A 17,848-nucleotide genomic window follows, 5' to 3' on the forward strand; every position below is an offset into this window, starting at 1 on the left:
TCGTGAGGCACAGATCGAATTAAAGTCAAGATCAATCAATAGGGTTCTTTAATAATAAATTTGAAAGATCTTTGATACGATCAGATGAGGTTGACATACAGCACGGATATCAAAGCAACTTCAGATCATCTTGTTAGAGTCAATATGAGCTTCTAAAAGATAAAGGCATGACTCGATACAGGATTCATAGATCTTTTTTTAGAGAGAGAAAGTTGGTCATGAGAGAGAAAGTAGAGAGAGAAAGTGGAGAGAGAATCTTCGTATCCTTTAAAAATGACAATCATGATTGAGATCATCAGAGGTTATATCAGGATGACTTAATATGGATTAACCATGATCGATGTTATCAATTTCGAAGAAGGATCGGATCAGGATCTAGTCTACTGCACGAATTTCGGCGCAGTCTCAGATCATCATATTTTTATCTCAAGTTTACCCTAGGGTCTGTGATGCAATCAGAGAGAGAATGACCCTAGAAAGACGAAATCCATAAAAAGAGATAAAAGGTCTAGAGAGAGAAAATAGGAAGAAAATCTAGAGAGAGAAAATGAAGAGGGAAGGTAGAGAGAGAAAGTCCAATTTTAGAGAGAGAAAGACTTAAGAGAGAGATGAGAAAAACTTTCTCTCACATGTATTTATTATTATTATTATTATTAATATATATATATTTCTTTTTCTTTTTCTTATTCTTTTTCTTTTTCTTATTCTTTTTCTTTTCTTTTTAGAGAGAGAAAATAGAGAGAGAGAAAGAGAGAGAAAGAGGGAAAAAGAGGGGAGAGAGAAAAATTTTCTCTTTTCTTATTATTTATTTATTTTTTTTTTCTATTTTACATTTTCTTTGTTTTTCTTTTTTCTTTTTCTTTTCTTTTTCTTTTTCCTTTTTCTTTTCTTTTCTTTTCTTTTCTTCTTCTTCCCGAGCTTTCATTGGGCCGAAATAGGGAACCTAGAGGTCCCCATGCCTTGATCGGCCGATCAAGGCCATAACATGGCCGGTGGTGGCCGGCGGCAATGGCCGACCCTCCCGGGTTCGGAGAGACCAGAGCCGGCGGTCGGCGAGACCGTCGGCGTCGGAAAATCAGAGGAAAGAGGCGGCGAACAGGGGGTTTTCTTCTCCAACTAAATCCGGCGACACCCGTCGCCGGCCATCGTGCTCACAGGCACGGAAAAGAAGGGAGAGAAGAGAAGGAGAGGAGGGAGACCTTACCACAACCTCCGGTGCCCCCCACCGGCGAGAAATCGCGGCGAACACGGGTCGAGGAGTCGCGGCTTCAAACGGAAAAATCGGAGAAAAATCTCCGGCAATCGGCGGCGACTGAAGGGTCTACCCAGAGAGGAGAGAGGGGGGTTTCTTATAGGGTTCGTCCTAGGGTCTTTCAATGGCCCTAGGACTCCGATTCTTGATCGGAGAAGAGGAAGACTCCGATCGAGAGTCTTCCTGCTCTGTTTTTTTCCCCTTTTTTTTTTTTTTTTTTTTTTCGGGTGGGCTTTGAGCTGGTTTTGGGCCTCAATTGGGCCGGGTTATCATAACACTCTCTATCTCTCTCTATCTCAAAAGAAAAATAAATAAATAAATAAATAAATTATTTAGAAAATCTAGAAAATCTATGTATGTCGAGTAATGTAAGTTTTGATATTTTTTTTAATGTTGCACATAGCAAATAATATAATTGTGAAGATAATAGTTTATTCCAATAGGAGTATATGCTCGTAATGAAAAGAATTATATTGTTATCTGACTCTTCTTGTTTTTCATCATTTTCTTGAGATACTAAAAAATAGAAAGTGGCTTTCAATAAATCAGAGAACTCTCTTCTTCCTTCTTTTTTTTTTTTTCTTGTTTAGTGGAATAAACCAGAGACTTCTGTTTGCATGCTCCAGCACCACAAGCTCAGCCTGCTTCCAAGCACATTTTTTCAGGACGAGTGCAAGTGATGAAAATTTTTACCTGCTGTTAATATGTGGTTTTGATCTTGCATCCACTCCTAACACAGCTCATCATGTCTTGTATAATTATATAGTGTTTCTCTTGACATATATTTGGCACCATTAAAGAAAAATAACACATAATCTTATAATGCTATTTGTAAGAAATGAAGGATTTTGAGCGGCGTGATTGCAATGCAAACTATCCCTACGAATTTGCAATCATGGATGTCTTGGCGTGACACCAAACACAATGACATGCTAAGCTTGGACAGTTCCTCAATGGACCAAATAATGCATTTGTCTTGTGCCTCATTTAAAAAAGGCTCATATGCACGGTACCAAAGTAGCACTGCTTGGTTCAAATGTCACATCTTGGTATGAGTTTTTTTCTCATAGAAATTAAATTTCAGTCCAAAAATTAGTCTCCAGAGTATTATAAGAATTAATGAGTTAGTATGAGCTTTATGAATAAACAACTATTTGAAAATTTTGGATGTGATCATACCAGCACTAACATAAGGGATCCTATCAGAACTCCTTTCATCAAAAGGAAAAAAAAAATTATATGTTTGAGAATTTTGGTTTAATAGTATAATAGATAGGCATCATATATTTCTAAATAAATGATATTATTTTTGGTTAAAAATGATATGATTTAGTTAGCGACATATATTTCTAACTAATATTATTTAACTGGTTTTTTTTTTTTTGTTGGGTTTTGGATATGGTTGGGCCATCCATATGTTTGAATTTTTTTTTAACTCATTCACATTAAAAAATCTCTCCTGAGTAATTTTAAGTGTTTCAAAGAGAAAAACAACAAAATATAACTCTCTTTCATTTTATTCTTGCATCAAAAGAACTTGCATTAGAATTTTTTTTTTTTTTTTTGTGCTATCCGTTATGATTGTACGTACGACCCAAACTCTGTTCCCAGTAGAAAATATACGATCCTAGAAGTTCTATATTTACACACTTTCGAGATAACTCATAAAATTTCAAATTTTATCAAAATTTTTTATCATTATTATAAGGATTGTTTAATAACATCTAACAAAATTGTTATTTAATAATTTCATCGTAATTTTATAAGTGAGAAAACCAAGTCAAAACATGGCCAACTCAAATTGTCTTGGCTAATTTCTTGAAGATTATAATTTTTGTCCACCGGAAGATGGAGGAGTCCGGATAAAAGCTGGCCTTTAGTTTAACAACCGTTTCTGATTGGTACAATGCAAAGTACGATAGAATTAAAAAAAAAAAAAAATTATATGTTACTTCCCATCTAACGAATGTTTGATTGGAGAAAGTGAGAATCTGAAATCAAAATCGAAATGGATGACTCCCATTCCAACCGTTTGATTGGAAGGAGTCTCATTTCGATTTCGATTTCGGAGTGGCATGGAAACGGCTCAATCTATATAGAACTCAATCCCTACTCTCTTCCATGGATTCAATTTTTCATTTTAATTTTGATTTCGATTTTGATTTCGATTTCGGTTACGAGCCAAATGCTTCGAAAAATTTGACCATTCCGATTCCGATTTCAAACCACTTCAATTTTCATTCCCATTCTGATTTCGATTGCGAACCAAACACCCTTTAAAGATTTACCATCCTCAACTATTGACAATTTACAATTCTGCCTCACAAAGCACTTTCCTCGTCGCCGGCGATTCGGTCTTCCAGTTGCAATGGGATGAATGAATAGTTGAAGGAGGTCTTGTGGTTGTTTCTCCGAGTAAAGGCTTCATCTATGCTTCTTCTTTTCCTTTTTTTTGCTAATAATATGTTGTATTGTTGGTCGTTGGACTGCTACTCTTGCTCATGTTTATGTAAGAGAGCTGTCCTCTTCTTTCCTTTCTGTATATGTGCCTCTTCCTCCCCATTTTGACTCTTATCTTGCATGAATTTGACTTAAACCCAAATGACACCGCCAATATAATACAAGATCAAGTAATTTATTAATCAATGAGAAGTCATCAATTTCACATGTCATTAATCCATTGCTCTATTTAATATTTTAAAATTATAACTCTAGCTTATGCTTGCATCAGTATAAGGAGTTAAATAGATGAATAGATTCAATTTGGAGGAATAACTTTGTCAACCTACTAGATTAAATAAGTCAATCTGGTCAGACCTCCAGACCTATTGGATAAACATGTTACCTGAGTCAACTTGTTTAAGACCTTAATTATAAGTTTATAACCTATTGATTGCTGATTGGAAACCTTAAAACTTGAAAATTTATACAGATTTTCCCAGTAATAGACTCAATGGTTCATTTCGAGGTGTCGGATCGAAGTGTTATGTACTGCATGTGGACCATCCTGTCTGGTTGTGTCAAGAACTTAGAAGAGCTTGTCTTGGATCTCATTAAAATTTGTCAGATGGTAGTATTTCATTGGATGGGATTGACTCATAAGCAATTCACCTTTTTCCGTTGCACCCTTATTTGGAAGGGGACTAAAGTTCTGGTCACTAAGTATACAAATCAGGAGCACTAAAGATATATGAATGCTTCTCTAGATTTAGTTACTGACAATTCGGAAGTTTCACTGTCATCTGCTTTTCTACTATTATTTCCAAGCATTTTTTTTAATTAAATACCAGAAACATTATGAGGAGCTGCACCTAGAAACCTTGTTAACAACCAAGATTGTTTTTGCGAAAAAAAAAAGAGGAAAAAAGCTTGTGCATATATGTGGGATGGATCTCTCATGAAATATATACACATTTTCATGTAGGAACTCCTTGGATAAGCAAACAGAAAAAACAACAAGATCCAAAATGTTGCATCTGTGCAAAGCTGAAGGCATCTGTGCAATTTAGATCAGAGCAATCAGTGTCGAAAAGGTAGGTGAAAGAAGTGTGGTCCTAAAATTTTGATGCATAGGACCACTCAGAGATATTGTATTGGTGAGGACTGTAACAGGAGTATAAAGAAAATTTATGCAAAAATAATATGACATTTATGGAATTCTTTTCACCATTTTTTGCTTCTGATGGAACATTGTGAATAAGTTTGCTCTGTGTCAATGCTTTCTACCAGTGCAAATAGTTTCGAAGCAACAAAACTCTTGCGAGCAAATTCTAAGTTAACATCATCTGGTGCATAAGCTCAAACCTCCTCAATTCTGATGAGCACTGTTGACTAATTTCGAATTGTTTGGCCCAGAATTGGTTCAGCTTATGTGGCAGTTTACTATGTTGATGATTTAGACTAAGCTCACCAGATATCAAAGCCTTGTATTTTTAGCTGTTATGAAACCCTCCCATCAAAACTTGTCGTTCTAACAAGATCCTTATCTTCTGTATGTAGCTAGAAATAGCGTGGCTCTAACTTAATTAGGAAACCTTTAAGATGGTTTAGAGATTAAGAGATCAAGGAGTATCATAACTAATGACAATTTATGTCATATTAAAGAAATATTCTTAGAACTAGATCATTTTCTGATTTCATACTTCAAACTAGTGAAATATTTACAACATGTCACAAGGTTTAATCTTATAATTTATTAAGGGTGGTCGTTAGAAGGAGAGTAGCACTAGTAGCTTCAATTGGTTTTGGAATTTCAAAGGATGCCTGATCATGATTCCTTCCTGAGAAGATTCAATATGGAAACTGTCAGGCAAGGAATAACTTTTACCATGATTCCTTCCCTTAACTCTTTTTTGTTTTGTGTGTGTGTGTGTGTGTGTGTGTGAAGGGAGAGAGGAGGGAGATTATTATTCTTCTTCTTCCTTTTTCTTGATGTTAAAGAGAGGGAGATTCATCTGTCCTAGACTACCTAGGTTCAGATTTTAGGGATGCATTGTCCAAGAATGAACCTAGAACATCTAGTTGTAAGTAGTTTTGCTTGCACTAAATCACCCAGTTTTGGATTTTAGAGATGCATGCAGCATCCAAGAATCGAACCTAGAACCTCTAGTTGCTAAGCAGAGAGGTGTCATCACCAAATCAAACCCTGATTCACTTTGAATGCAGCTGCTCCTTGGAGGGCTTGTGGTAGCTAAGAACCTTCAAAAGGAGACTGTCATGATAGATGATGTTCTAGGTCTAAACTTTATTACAACGTAGGATACCTGAGGTGTAAACGCTCATAAAATCCATGGACAACATTCTTATCACTTGCCTGGGTGTGGGGGGGAGGGTGCCAACCAAACTTAGGTCACATTATTGACCATACATAATACATTTGCCAAAACACTTTTTTGTGCCCGGCATTTGTCTATGACAAGGTTTCTGCAATGCCATGATCCTATTAAAATGACCTTGTTTGAAATCTCTATCGATCGCCATAAAAGAAAACAGACTGCTATAAGGGTTTTTATTGCCATTATAACTATTAATAATGAGAAAGGGGAGCATTATTTACTTAAGCTGTTGCTCATAAGCACAAATTTACTGTCTTTAGTTGCCGCAAAGATTTGAATTCAAAGAATATAACTTTATTTTGGCAAACAATGAAAATGCTTGGTAACAACAATTATCACCATTCCAATGACAACTATTCTAATAGGACAATAGCAACATGATAATCCTTACTAAAACTTTGACCCAAGAGGACCACTAGAACTGTTACGGATCTAATAGGGCACTTTGGGCAAATCTAGACAAGGCTTAGGAGTTGTATCTGCTCTAGGGATAGTTCGCCCATTAAATTATGACCACATATAGTATCCTTTTTCAATGATCTTTTTTATATTAATTTCAGTATTTCTTTCAAGATATGCAACATGGCTCATTGGGCTTCAAACAATCTCTATTCAAGGTCACTTAGGGTTCCTAAACAATTTGTCAAACTCACCAGTTATATCATATATTGACCAAAGAATAACTCATAATTTGTGAAGAATTAGATAATATGACAAAGAATAAAGTTCATATGAGAGTCAGGATCTCTTTCTAGCTGATTTTCATAATTTTTACATTGTTCTATTTCTAAAAATTTGACTTCTTAATTAGAAGAGAAAATCAACCTAAATTTAGAGAGCCAGATCTCACTAGTATATAAAAAGACCTATCTCAATGTCTTGTGCATTGAGTTTGGAGATAGTAAAGAAGGGAGAAGTCTCACAATTCCAGTTTCTCACAAACATCATTTTCACTACTTCTAATCTTATGCATGGGGTTCAAGTTGAGTTGATTAACATAAGAAATTCTTTTTTCTCTAGTTGGATCAATTTTAATGATTAATATATAATGTAATGGATTTCATTGCAAACCATTATAATAGCTATTATTTCAAACCTTGGATGACAAATTATAATCTATTTATGATAGCTTTTGTCACATTTGACTTTTGCTGTGGAAATAACTAAACCAAGAGTAAGAGTATGACTCACAATTTTTACATTATAAAGAGGAAGGAGAAAGCTACACCTTAGCCCCCCTTTTAGTGCCAAGGGAGAAATGGCAAGCAGCAACCAGAATATTCTAGAAATGAAGAGCAGATGATCATAAAGGTGCTGTAGGTTTCCATTCAAGTCTCATGATGGCTTTAATATTCATTTATAAATGCAAGTCTAATGGATTTTATGTTCATTACCAAATAGGTTAACATTTGTACTATTTGATTCAAATCTAACAGCTATAGATGTAGTGCTTCCAAATAAAATGACAGTAATAATAATAATAATTTTATACTTAATTATAAATAACTGATAATCAATATTATATTATATTTATTTATATATTTATTTTGGAGCTATATTAAACTAAATATGAGTGAGCTAGGTTTAGCTCCCATTCAACTTAATTTTCAAGCTCAAATCAAGTCTAGCATGAGCATCTCACTTAATTCACAGCCCTAATCATGGTGTAAGTAATGATCAAACCAGTGCGCTTGAAACAAGTTGGTGTTTTCTACAAAAACATACAAAAGTTATAGAAACCATGTTGCTTTAATCCAAAATGTAGGAACTTTTTTTAAAAAAAAATTGTAAAAAACAAGTTAGAATAATACAATAAATCATATTTTAATTCAGAAAAAAACTGTTAGCATGTTTTTTTTTTTTTTTTTTTTTTTTTTTTTTTTCTGACAGTTTCTTCGGATGTAAGTTTTTGTAAAGTAGATTTTGGAACGGTGGAAGATAAAGTGAGCACGGAAATCCCACTCGGGAAAAAAAGGACGAAAAAAGGGGGAAAAAAAAAAGGGTTATACGGCCGAAGTGCCGAAAGTTTTCCCTTTTTCCATTTTCCCATCTATATTACCTGAATCAACCCTAACCCTTATGGCCGGAATCCCCCTCCCTCCGATCACCCCTCACTACTTCCCAACTCCTCTTGCCTACCGATGAGTGGAAAATCCGCCGAGTCCGCCCCCTCCGCCGGCGAGGCATCATCATCCTACACCATTCTCCGAGTTCTAAAGGAGATGAACTCCGGCCCGCCGCCTCCGGGCACGAAGGGCTACCACCCGGCCGCCGCAGTGAACCTCGCCGCCGCCCACCGATGGGTCACCTACGATTCCTTCATGTGCGTCCTACGGGGACTCACGCAGGTCTCATTCCGACACTCGGTCCCGTACGCCGACGTGGAGGCCCAGCTGAAACAGCTCTTCGAGGAGAATCCCGCGCCCTTCGCGGCCGACAGTCGGTTCCCGGAGAGCGAGGTGTACGTGTGCGTGGACCGTGCGCCGGTGGGGTCATTGGTGGTGAGGATGAGGGAGGCGCTGGCGCTGGGCCTGGGCGGTGTTCGCGAGTACTTCGATGCGGTTCGACTCGCGATGGACGTGGTGACGGGGGAGGAGGCTGCGACCGAGCTGCCGGTTCTCTTTAATCGGAGCATCTTCGAGTCTGTGTTCCAGTTGCAGTGGACCAATCTGTGTTCCGGTTGCGGTGCAGAGATTAATTGAAGGTCATGGGCTTGCTTGGCTTTTTATGTCCGCTCCGCCTACTACAGTAATCACTTTTGATTTTCCCTAAGCCGGGGAGCTGTTTTATTTCCAAGTCGGTGTTTGCTTTGCTATAATTTTGTAGTTAGCACCTTGCTCGTTCCGGCCATATATATATATATATATATATATATATATATATATATATATATATATATATATATATATATATATATATAATTTTTTTTATATCTTTCACATAAAAGAGTTTTTTTTTTTTCTTCCATGATACCAATTATTGAATTGCACAATATCCACTTTAATATCTATCCAAATGGATAAAAAAAGAAAGATACGAGAACTTTAAAATTTATATAATATACAATTTGATGGTTAATATTGTATAAAAAATAATTAATCATTCTTTCACACTAAATATACAATCCGAATCATATAATAAAAATATGGATATAGTTAAAATGCAACACAATTCATGTATGATCACATGGTAATATATAAAATATCTAATATAAAAAAAAAAAGGGAGAAAAGATGATAGGGTGTAGTGCTAGTGGCATTAGAGTACTCGAAGTAGTAGACATATTTGACGGCACAGGGGATGAAAGAGAGGCCCTGGGAGAGATGGACCATACGGACGAAGAGGATAAGGTAAACAATAGAGGAAGGAAATGAGGTTGGTATTTAGAATATTAATTCTTTGACTAATAATTAAATTAATAATAAATTATTAACACTTAGAGTATGTTTGATATTTGAGAACTTGGTATCATGTTCAAAGATTTGCAATAATCAAATTAAGATTAGCAAAATAATAATTGTTAAGCTAAATTCTTGTGCAGTGTATATGATTTGCAGTGGATTTAATTTGGTATACGATGTATTTCCTATGCCCTAATGTATTCATTTTAGAATAATTAATGATTATAAATCAACAAAAATGACTTAGTTACTGAAGCATTGATTATCAAATATATCGAACAGTGCCTCTGCAAGCTTATTTCAATCAACATAACATGTTATTGGTAGTATATATGTTGATTGGTGATTTAAAATAAATATATCTAATCATTTATAGATGTTTACATATTATTTTTTTTATCAAGCATCACACCACATAGGCTTGTAAGTGTAGTAATCCTCAATCTATCAAATGATTATGGTTGATCAATTTGTGATCACTTTCCATAGTTTTATATGTAATTTTACCTCAGATAGCCATAAATAAATTAATAAAAATTAATAATATAAATAATAAAAATTTATTTGATTTTTTTTAGATTTTATTTTAATATTAGAATAAAATAAAGGAAGAGAAAGAAAAGAATATATGTTTTCTTCATTTTATCTCCTCTCTATTATACTGGTATGCACGTTAATTTATAGTTTAGCAATATGGTTAGAAAGAAATACCAAAATTAGTAAAAAATTAATTATATCTGAACCAGTACTGAGAGCGAATATGCTTAGCATTATTACTAACTTTATTAATATTTATTTTCCATCAAAATAAACTTTATTAATATTTGAAAAAAAAATACAGACTCGCAAGCTCCCAATATTCCATCTCACGTGCACGTGTCCATGGCCAGTTGTCATTCAAAGAACAGCACATACGCGCCAGAGCAACCAACAACAGCAATTCCTCTGCCACGTCTACCTCCCCATCTCAACCGTACATCCACCGCCCCATCCCGCATCTGCAAGCGATATCCCTGCAATATACCCTCACTAGAAGCACCAAAATACCATAACGCCACCACGCCACAAACTAAAACAACTAACCGTACAGGGTTGGCCCCTATCTCGTTTGTAGAATCCATCAAATATAGGGTCATTTTCGTAAATCCATCAGGACGGCCCCTACGGGCGCAAAAGAAAAGCGACGAAAGGATTGGAAAAAGGAAACAGAACCTTTTTTCTCTCTCTCTCTCTCTCTTATTCCTCTCTCTCTATCCCAGACTCCCAGTCTTTAGTCTTTGCTCTTCAGTATCTCTAGTCTCTCTCTATCTCCCTTCTTTTATTTGAAAGCTTAGTAGCAGTTTCTTGCTTTGGGTGGGGGTGGGATGGGAGCCGCGGTGGAGATACTCGTGGTGGTGGGTCTTATGATGGTGTTGGTGGGAAGAAGAGCGGTGGAAGGGGCGACGTGGTGCATCGCGCGGAGCGCGGCAAGCGCGACGGCGTTGCAGGCGGCGTTGGACTTCGCTTGTGGAGCCGGCCGGGCGGACTGCGTGCCCATCCAGGCGAGCGGGCTGTGCTACCTGCCCAACACCCTGCCCGCCCACGCCTCCTACGCCTTCAACTCCTACTACCAGCGCTCCAACGCCGCCCCCGGCTCCTGCGACTTCGCCGGCACCGCCGTCGTCAGCGTCACCGACCCCAGTTTGTCCTCCTTTTCCCCACGCTTATTCTCCTCTCTTCTATTTTTTTTAGTTTAAAAAGAGAGAGAGAGAGAGAGTTATGCTTTTCGGGGACCTTCGATTGGGAGATGGGCGCGAATCTCGAGGCAGGACGCATCTCGAGATGCGTGTCCAGCTGGAAAGAAGGTACTCGAGGGGTGTTTTCCGTGTGAGGGCCGCACACTGTGGAGAAGTTCTCGTCCTTTAAATTGATATATATATTTTTTTATGGGAACAGGGGGGCTAGGGGGATAATTGTGGAGGAATATATATTTTTTGTTTTATTCTTGTTATTGGTATAACATATATTATGCATAATTTTTGTGGGCCTTGGGGTTTTAGAAACGCTTTAGCTGTGGGTCATTTTCTGAAGAATTTGAAGCTTACATTGTCGATGGTTTCTTGTTTTCATTTATTGGTCGTTGTGGATTCAATAATCTTGGGATATGGGAGTTTTAATGAGTTTAGGATTGATTTGTTTTTTAATTCCACGTGTTGCAGGTTATGGATCATGCACGTACCCTTCATCTCAAAGGTATATATCTCTCTCTGTAAAGGAAATGAGGAATATATACTACCAAACAAAATGCAATGAGGAAAATCTGTGTGTTTTCGGGGATGTTCTGCGAGTAAGCCCTAATTTTGCAACATGGAACTACACAACTATAAAGTTTCCTTTTTATCTGTAGATCTTTTTTTGGGGTGAAACCTAGATCATGGTTTTAAGTGGGACATTTTGACAATCAAAACATTAACTCCACGGCATATAATTTTCTTTTCGGATGACAAAGAACTTTGTTGTATTATGCAAGTAAGGTTATGCTAGAAAATGGCCATTATATGCATGGTATAACCATTATGTGAGATCATTATAAGAGGATTATATGTACATAAGTTCCATGCTTAGCAGCAGAATCTTCCATTTACGATGGCGCACCCGCTTCTGAATCTCCTTGCAAGCTTGTTCGCCTTTCTGATAGTCAAAAAATTAAGTTAAGTTCACCTATAAGGGCCGCATGCATGCATGGTTATTGTACTATGAGGGCACTAAAACCTATGACTTCATAATTTTGATGAATAAAGTTATCTCCTTATGATGAATTCCATGAAATGCTAAGGTCAACTCCTTAGCCTCGTACTGTGCTTGCACTATTTCCCTCACGTTGTTGTCTTCTTTGATCCATCATATGGATGGTAGGACCCATCTCTCAATTTCAATGATTCTCGCACTTCATCCCTTCATGTAAAGAAACTACACTGTTGGATGATCTCCTGTAGTTTAGTCCTCATTATAAGTTACTTCCTGTGTGAGGGATTGGTTTTTAAACGTGTACATAAGCATAAAACAAATACTAATTTCGATTTCTGGTTTAATAACTTTTCTCTCATAACCCCATTAGGACATTGAACCTATTGGTAATCCCAATTATAATTAACAGAGTCGTTTAAATGGTTATCAGCAAAAGCTCCTAAATTCCAATTATAAATAAGCAATATGCTTTGGGTTGGGCAATAGGTTAGAGTTTTGCCCAAAGATCTTGTATTATGTTTCATGAATTTTTTTTCTCAATTATACTTTTGCACTTGCTGCTTGTTTATTGACCAGGTGTTGAGCTGCATGAGATATTCTTCCTATTTCAGATTGATTAATTTAGGCAAGACAAAGGTAAATAGTGAAGGCTTCTTGTTTGTTACGTAGTTAGTTGTAAGGTGTAGGAAATGTATCTATGTCTCCTCACTTTGAAAATTCATTAGTTCCATATTTAATTTCATGGCGACCTAGCAGCCATGGTAGGTTTGCAGTTAGATTGCAATTTTAAGAGCACAAGGGAAGCACAATTAGGAACCATCATGGAACCCACATAGCTTTCTGCACGTCCCCTGGTGTTTTTCATGTTCCTTGCTATGCTGTTTAATTTTTGTAAATTTTTCAATAAGAATGTTAATAATTACCCTGATTATCCTTACAACACTACCATGCTTAAATGTAGGCCATGGAAACAAGAAAAATGTGGCACAAATGGTAGGTCCTCATGTTATATCACTAACTATGGTGGATTTCTCTGTTGCAGCACTGCAGGAGGCTCAACATCCAGCACTCCGATGAACACACCGATAAACGCACCTCCAACACCAGGTATCGGTGGCATCGGTGGTGGTATTGGTGGGCTGAGTCCCCCAGGGTTCGGCATGGCAGTGCCTAAATATGATACCTCCTATGCTTCTCCTCTGCTGTCCCTCCTGCTATTAACTTGCATTGGCTTCCTCCTGCTACCCCCTTGATGGATTAGACAGGCTGATAGTCTCCATTTTTGTGAAATCACCAGCAATTTTCTTGCAGAATTGGTGACCTTTTCTGCAAGTTGTCTAGAAACTAAGTGGTCTTGGTCTTGTAGTATTTAAATGTTTACAAGGATGGAAATAGTAGGTGGAGTGGTGGGCAGTGGATATGGAATCCTATGTTGGGGATGCAAAAGTTAGGGACTTTATGAGTGAGATGTCATGCTAGTCTTCTCTCTCAAAAAGGATCATGTAAGTTCTATTCTTAGGTCCCATGCCAACTTTTAGTGTATTTTTGACTAATCAAAGGAACAGAGTTTGGTGTAAAGAGAGGGACCCAAGTTTCCCTCGTATGTGAGCTTGTGTTTGTGTAAATTGAGGTAATCTCCTTGAAGTGAATTGATTTGTTTATTTATTTATTTCAAACAAATTTGTTATTTCATGATAGCTTAATGCAGCAGGTAGATGTTAAGAATGTCTTTTTTTTTTTTTTTTTTTTTGTCTAAACAATCGGAAAAAAATTTTATAGTTAGACCGTCCATGAAAGAAATTATGATCGGATCGTCATTGTCTGCTACATGCATATATTGAGACATCTATCAAAAAAGAGACTGTTGTGTGATGTTTATCTAAGTTATTCAAATATTTTTAAAATTTATCTATTTTTTTTTTAGTATTTTAACGTCCGCAGACGGTCACCCATCTTTTAATGGATGTTTTCGAAGTACGTTCAACCATAATTCTTTTCATGATCGATCTGATTATAGAAATTTTACCAACAATCGCCTCCATTTATAAGGATTGGTAGGCAACTGTCTGTGATTGTGGGTAGTTGCAATGCACACCGAGCTTCCCATGCATGGGTTTGCACCTGCCTCACAAGCAACAACTGGGATATCATGCTTCATGGAGGGATATTAGATTGTAGTTGCAAGCTAATTGGAATAGTGGCATTGGGGGTATCTCATGCATGTTTGAATTGCTCTTGAGCAATGCCAACAATTTGGACTGAACGGCCTCGGAGAATTGATTCTGGTAGAAACATGTGTAGTAACTCGGCTTTTTCTTCATAATGTACACCTCTTAAACCAAGCACTGTATTAATACCTATAATCAATCAACTGGTGGCCAATGGAGGACCGGCCTCCTAAGCCTCCACTTATGTCAAAAAACTTGAGACCAACCTAATATTTGTGTGGCATTTAGCGGGTTTTATCATAACTGTGAGGGGCAATCAAGTGGGTACAGCTTAAATCAACTTGAATTAGGTTAGGTTTGGGAACCGGACCCAACATGAGGTTGGTGATATTTGTGGATGTATGGTTGCATGTGGGTTGGGCTGGGTTAGGAATTGGCATATCTCAACTCCGATACATATTTGAGTTGGGTCAAAAAGTGCAAATACATTTTCATTTTGTTTATATTGGATAGGATTTAGCATTTATTTTGGTGGCGTTTTGGATTTTAATCCAAATACAAACCCTAACAAGACATGTACTAAGTGGCTAATTATATCATAAATATACTTTGTAAGAAAATAACAAACAAATAAAACAAATGCATCATCAATAATTTTTCTACATAAGGATTGATAGATAACCACTTACAAACTATAATCAATAAAACAGATTAGTAGCTACCCATAGAAGAGTTATTTTAAAATAAAATCAATTCCATAAATTTAGAGGATTGTTAAAAATACAGTGTTTCAATCAATTTGGATTTGCAATAGTGACTCATATCTATTCCATATCAAAAATACATAGCATTTTTTGATCCGAGCCTACTTTTAATCTCTCTAATCTAAAATAGTTAAGATAAGTAATTTTTTCCTAATTTCGAAGCATGAAAGGCAATCCATTAGTGTTGATACATAAATATTAAACGGTCTAAAATGCTAATGGAGTCAACTCAAGACTTAAACCCTAATATGGTCCCTCCCTCCTTTTGCCCATCCATTCCCCTTGCTCTTGCACCTTGGGGTTGTAGTCTTGTTAATTTATATATTCTCCTTGCTCTCGTATCTTGAAGCTGCAATCCTCTTTTTAATGTATTATCTTTACTTTTCCTTGGTTTTTCAATGTGAGCGTTTTTCAATGTCGTGGTTGAAATTGTTGTAAATGGCAAATTATCTATGGAGATATTAATATTTTTTTTAGAATTGATCTAGTTTTATATACTTTTGCCTCTAGCCTCCAAAACACTCCAAATCGATCAATATAAAAATAGTGCATTCGTTAAGAAATATGGATTCACCATAAAGAAAGTATATACATTCAATTCCTTATGTCACTGGTGAAAATGTCTTAGACCTAACCTTGCATCAGGAAAAAAAAACTTGACATATTTTGTAAGGTGACTGGCACTTTCCGTCAATCCTTATATATATTGTGCCGATAAAATGATTAATTTTACCAATTCTCTCAGGTATGAAAACCGTTCTCTTGTCACTAGGTTTGGGCCTCATAGTATTACCTTATGATTATGAATGAAATTTGTCAACTGGGAATAAGACAAAAAGCCTTCAAAAATATTTAAAAGTAGAAAATTTCTACATAAGAAGAAAAAAATTTCTTCATAAAAATATATATACAAGTAATCCAAATATATATATATATATATATATATATATATATATATATATATATATATATATATATATATATATATATATATATATATAAACACGGGCCATATAACAAAAATACTAAGTTAAACTCTAATTTAATATTTGGCAGTCAAAATTACACCTCTGGTGTTAACCATTCCTCGTCATAATACTTGAATATTTGCTAAACCTTTAAAGTGATTAGGCTATGGCCTAATTTTTTTTTAAAAGGCCTAATTTTTTTTTTAAAAGGCCAAAAAAGGACAATTCTTGCTAGTGTCCGACAAATTATAGTATGCTATGAAACAACTTCATAAAATAAAGATAATATGAACCTAAAAATTAACACAAATAAGATAAATAGGTTAAAAAGATACTAAACTTCTTATGGAGAAATAAGATCAAAACAATTGGATAGAGATGCGATGTATCATTGGGCAACAGAAAAAAATTAGAATACACATATATACACCTCAAAGCACATTAAAGAAAAAGAAATGATAAAAAACTGTCACAATATATTTATAATTTACTTAAATTAGCAATAATATAAGTATCAAAAAAAAAGTTACCATACCTTATAAACAGCACTAGCCACTAGTTATTGATTAACTTCACTATACTCACATTAAAAGAGCTGAAGTTCGTGTTGCTAATTGATCACCAGTCACTAGCCCCAATTCATGGTCAACTAATTTAAATACTTATTAAATTCCCTAACCACAACCAACAGAATCTCCACTTAAACATGTCTTTTTGTTCGCAATACCTATATATAGTAGCTTGTCATGTTTTTTGTGCATGACTTGCTTACTTTGGACATCCAATGTATGATCCATCACATGAGCATTACCTTGAGAGAAGCAATTACGTTAGCAAGTTTGCTGCAGTTTGGGCAATAAGATTATGTCATGCAAAACGATAGCCAGTTGTTGTCTCATGTGAGTGGGTTTTTGTACAATTGGGGCAGCAAGCCAATGCAACTCATATAACAAATATAAATCATATCAATGTAGCAATTCTATCTTGAACCTATTTATCAGAATCAACCCACTTTCAGTACTTACAGATTGGATATAGGGTAGTTGATGTCAACATACCAATAGATTGGATTTTATTTAAGTTTAGAATCCTCAACCAGTCATGTAACAAGAGGTATATATTTTCTCCCTTTTTTTTTTCGAAGGAATGATTAGAATATATACAAAATATAGTTTTTTATATAGTAAAATTTTAGAAAAAGAGTGACATCCATCATTGGATATTGATCCTATGGCTCAGGCTTTAGATGAAATCAAATATACATTATGTTTTATGATTCAAACAAGTTATATATGTTTACTTGTTGATGGAAGAGTAGGTCCATATAATATCTATTACTTTGCCATTATTGATTAAACATGACTTTTCATTGGGTTGTTGTTTTTATTATAAGAAAGGTTATTTCTTTATTAATTGTTCTTTTTTAATAGAAAATTATGCATTTATCAAATATTTTTATGGTGTAATAGACGAACAAGATTTATTAGTTTTTATTATAGTCAATCATCTAAAATAGCCTAAGAAGCATTTAGAAATGAATTGTCTAATTTGTTTGTCAATGGATCAACCAGTCAGCTTTATGAAATATAATAGCCTAAGAAAGTTTTTATTCTAGTTTAGTGGGTCAACAAATCAGCTTTGGATGAACTCCATGGACTCTTTCACTCACTAGTGGGTTGGATTGGTTATGGATCAAGCTCATAGAGAATCCATATGTAGCCTTTACCAACCAA

General features: G+C 35.7%; 2 protein-coding genes across 2 annotated transcripts; both read left to right on the forward strand.

Annotated features, from left to right (window-relative positions):
- The first annotated feature begins 8,044 nt into the window (after positions 1-8,044).
- Positions 8,045-8,945, forward strand: LOC140850768 (uncharacterized). The gene has a single exon (XM_073261505.1). The coding sequence runs from the start codon at positions 8,229-8,231 to the stop codon at positions 8,787-8,789; it is 561 nt and encodes a 186-aa protein (XP_073117606.1). The 5' UTR covers positions 8,045-8,228; the 3' UTR covers positions 8,790-8,945.
- A 1,832-nt stretch (positions 8,946-10,777) lies between these two features.
- LOC105038854 (PLASMODESMATA CALLOSE-BINDING PROTEIN 1) lies at positions 10,778-13,878 on the forward strand. Its single transcript, XM_010914765.4, has 3 exons — positions 10,778-11,168; positions 11,687-11,720; positions 13,258-13,878. The coding sequence occupies exons 1-3, from the start codon at positions 10,853-10,855 to the stop codon at positions 13,466-13,468; spliced, it is 561 nt and encodes a 186-aa protein (XP_010913067.1). The 5' UTR covers positions 10,778-10,852; the 3' UTR covers positions 13,469-13,878.
- Positions 13,879-17,848: the final 3,970 nt, after the last annotated feature.

Source organism: Elaeis guineensis, chromosome 1 (genome assembly GCF_000442705.2).
Source record: "Elaeis guineensis isolate ETL-2024a chromosome 1, EG11, whole genome shotgun sequence".
NCBI classification, from domain to species: domain Eukaryota; kingdom Viridiplantae; phylum Streptophyta; class Magnoliopsida; order Arecales; family Arecaceae; genus Elaeis; species Elaeis guineensis.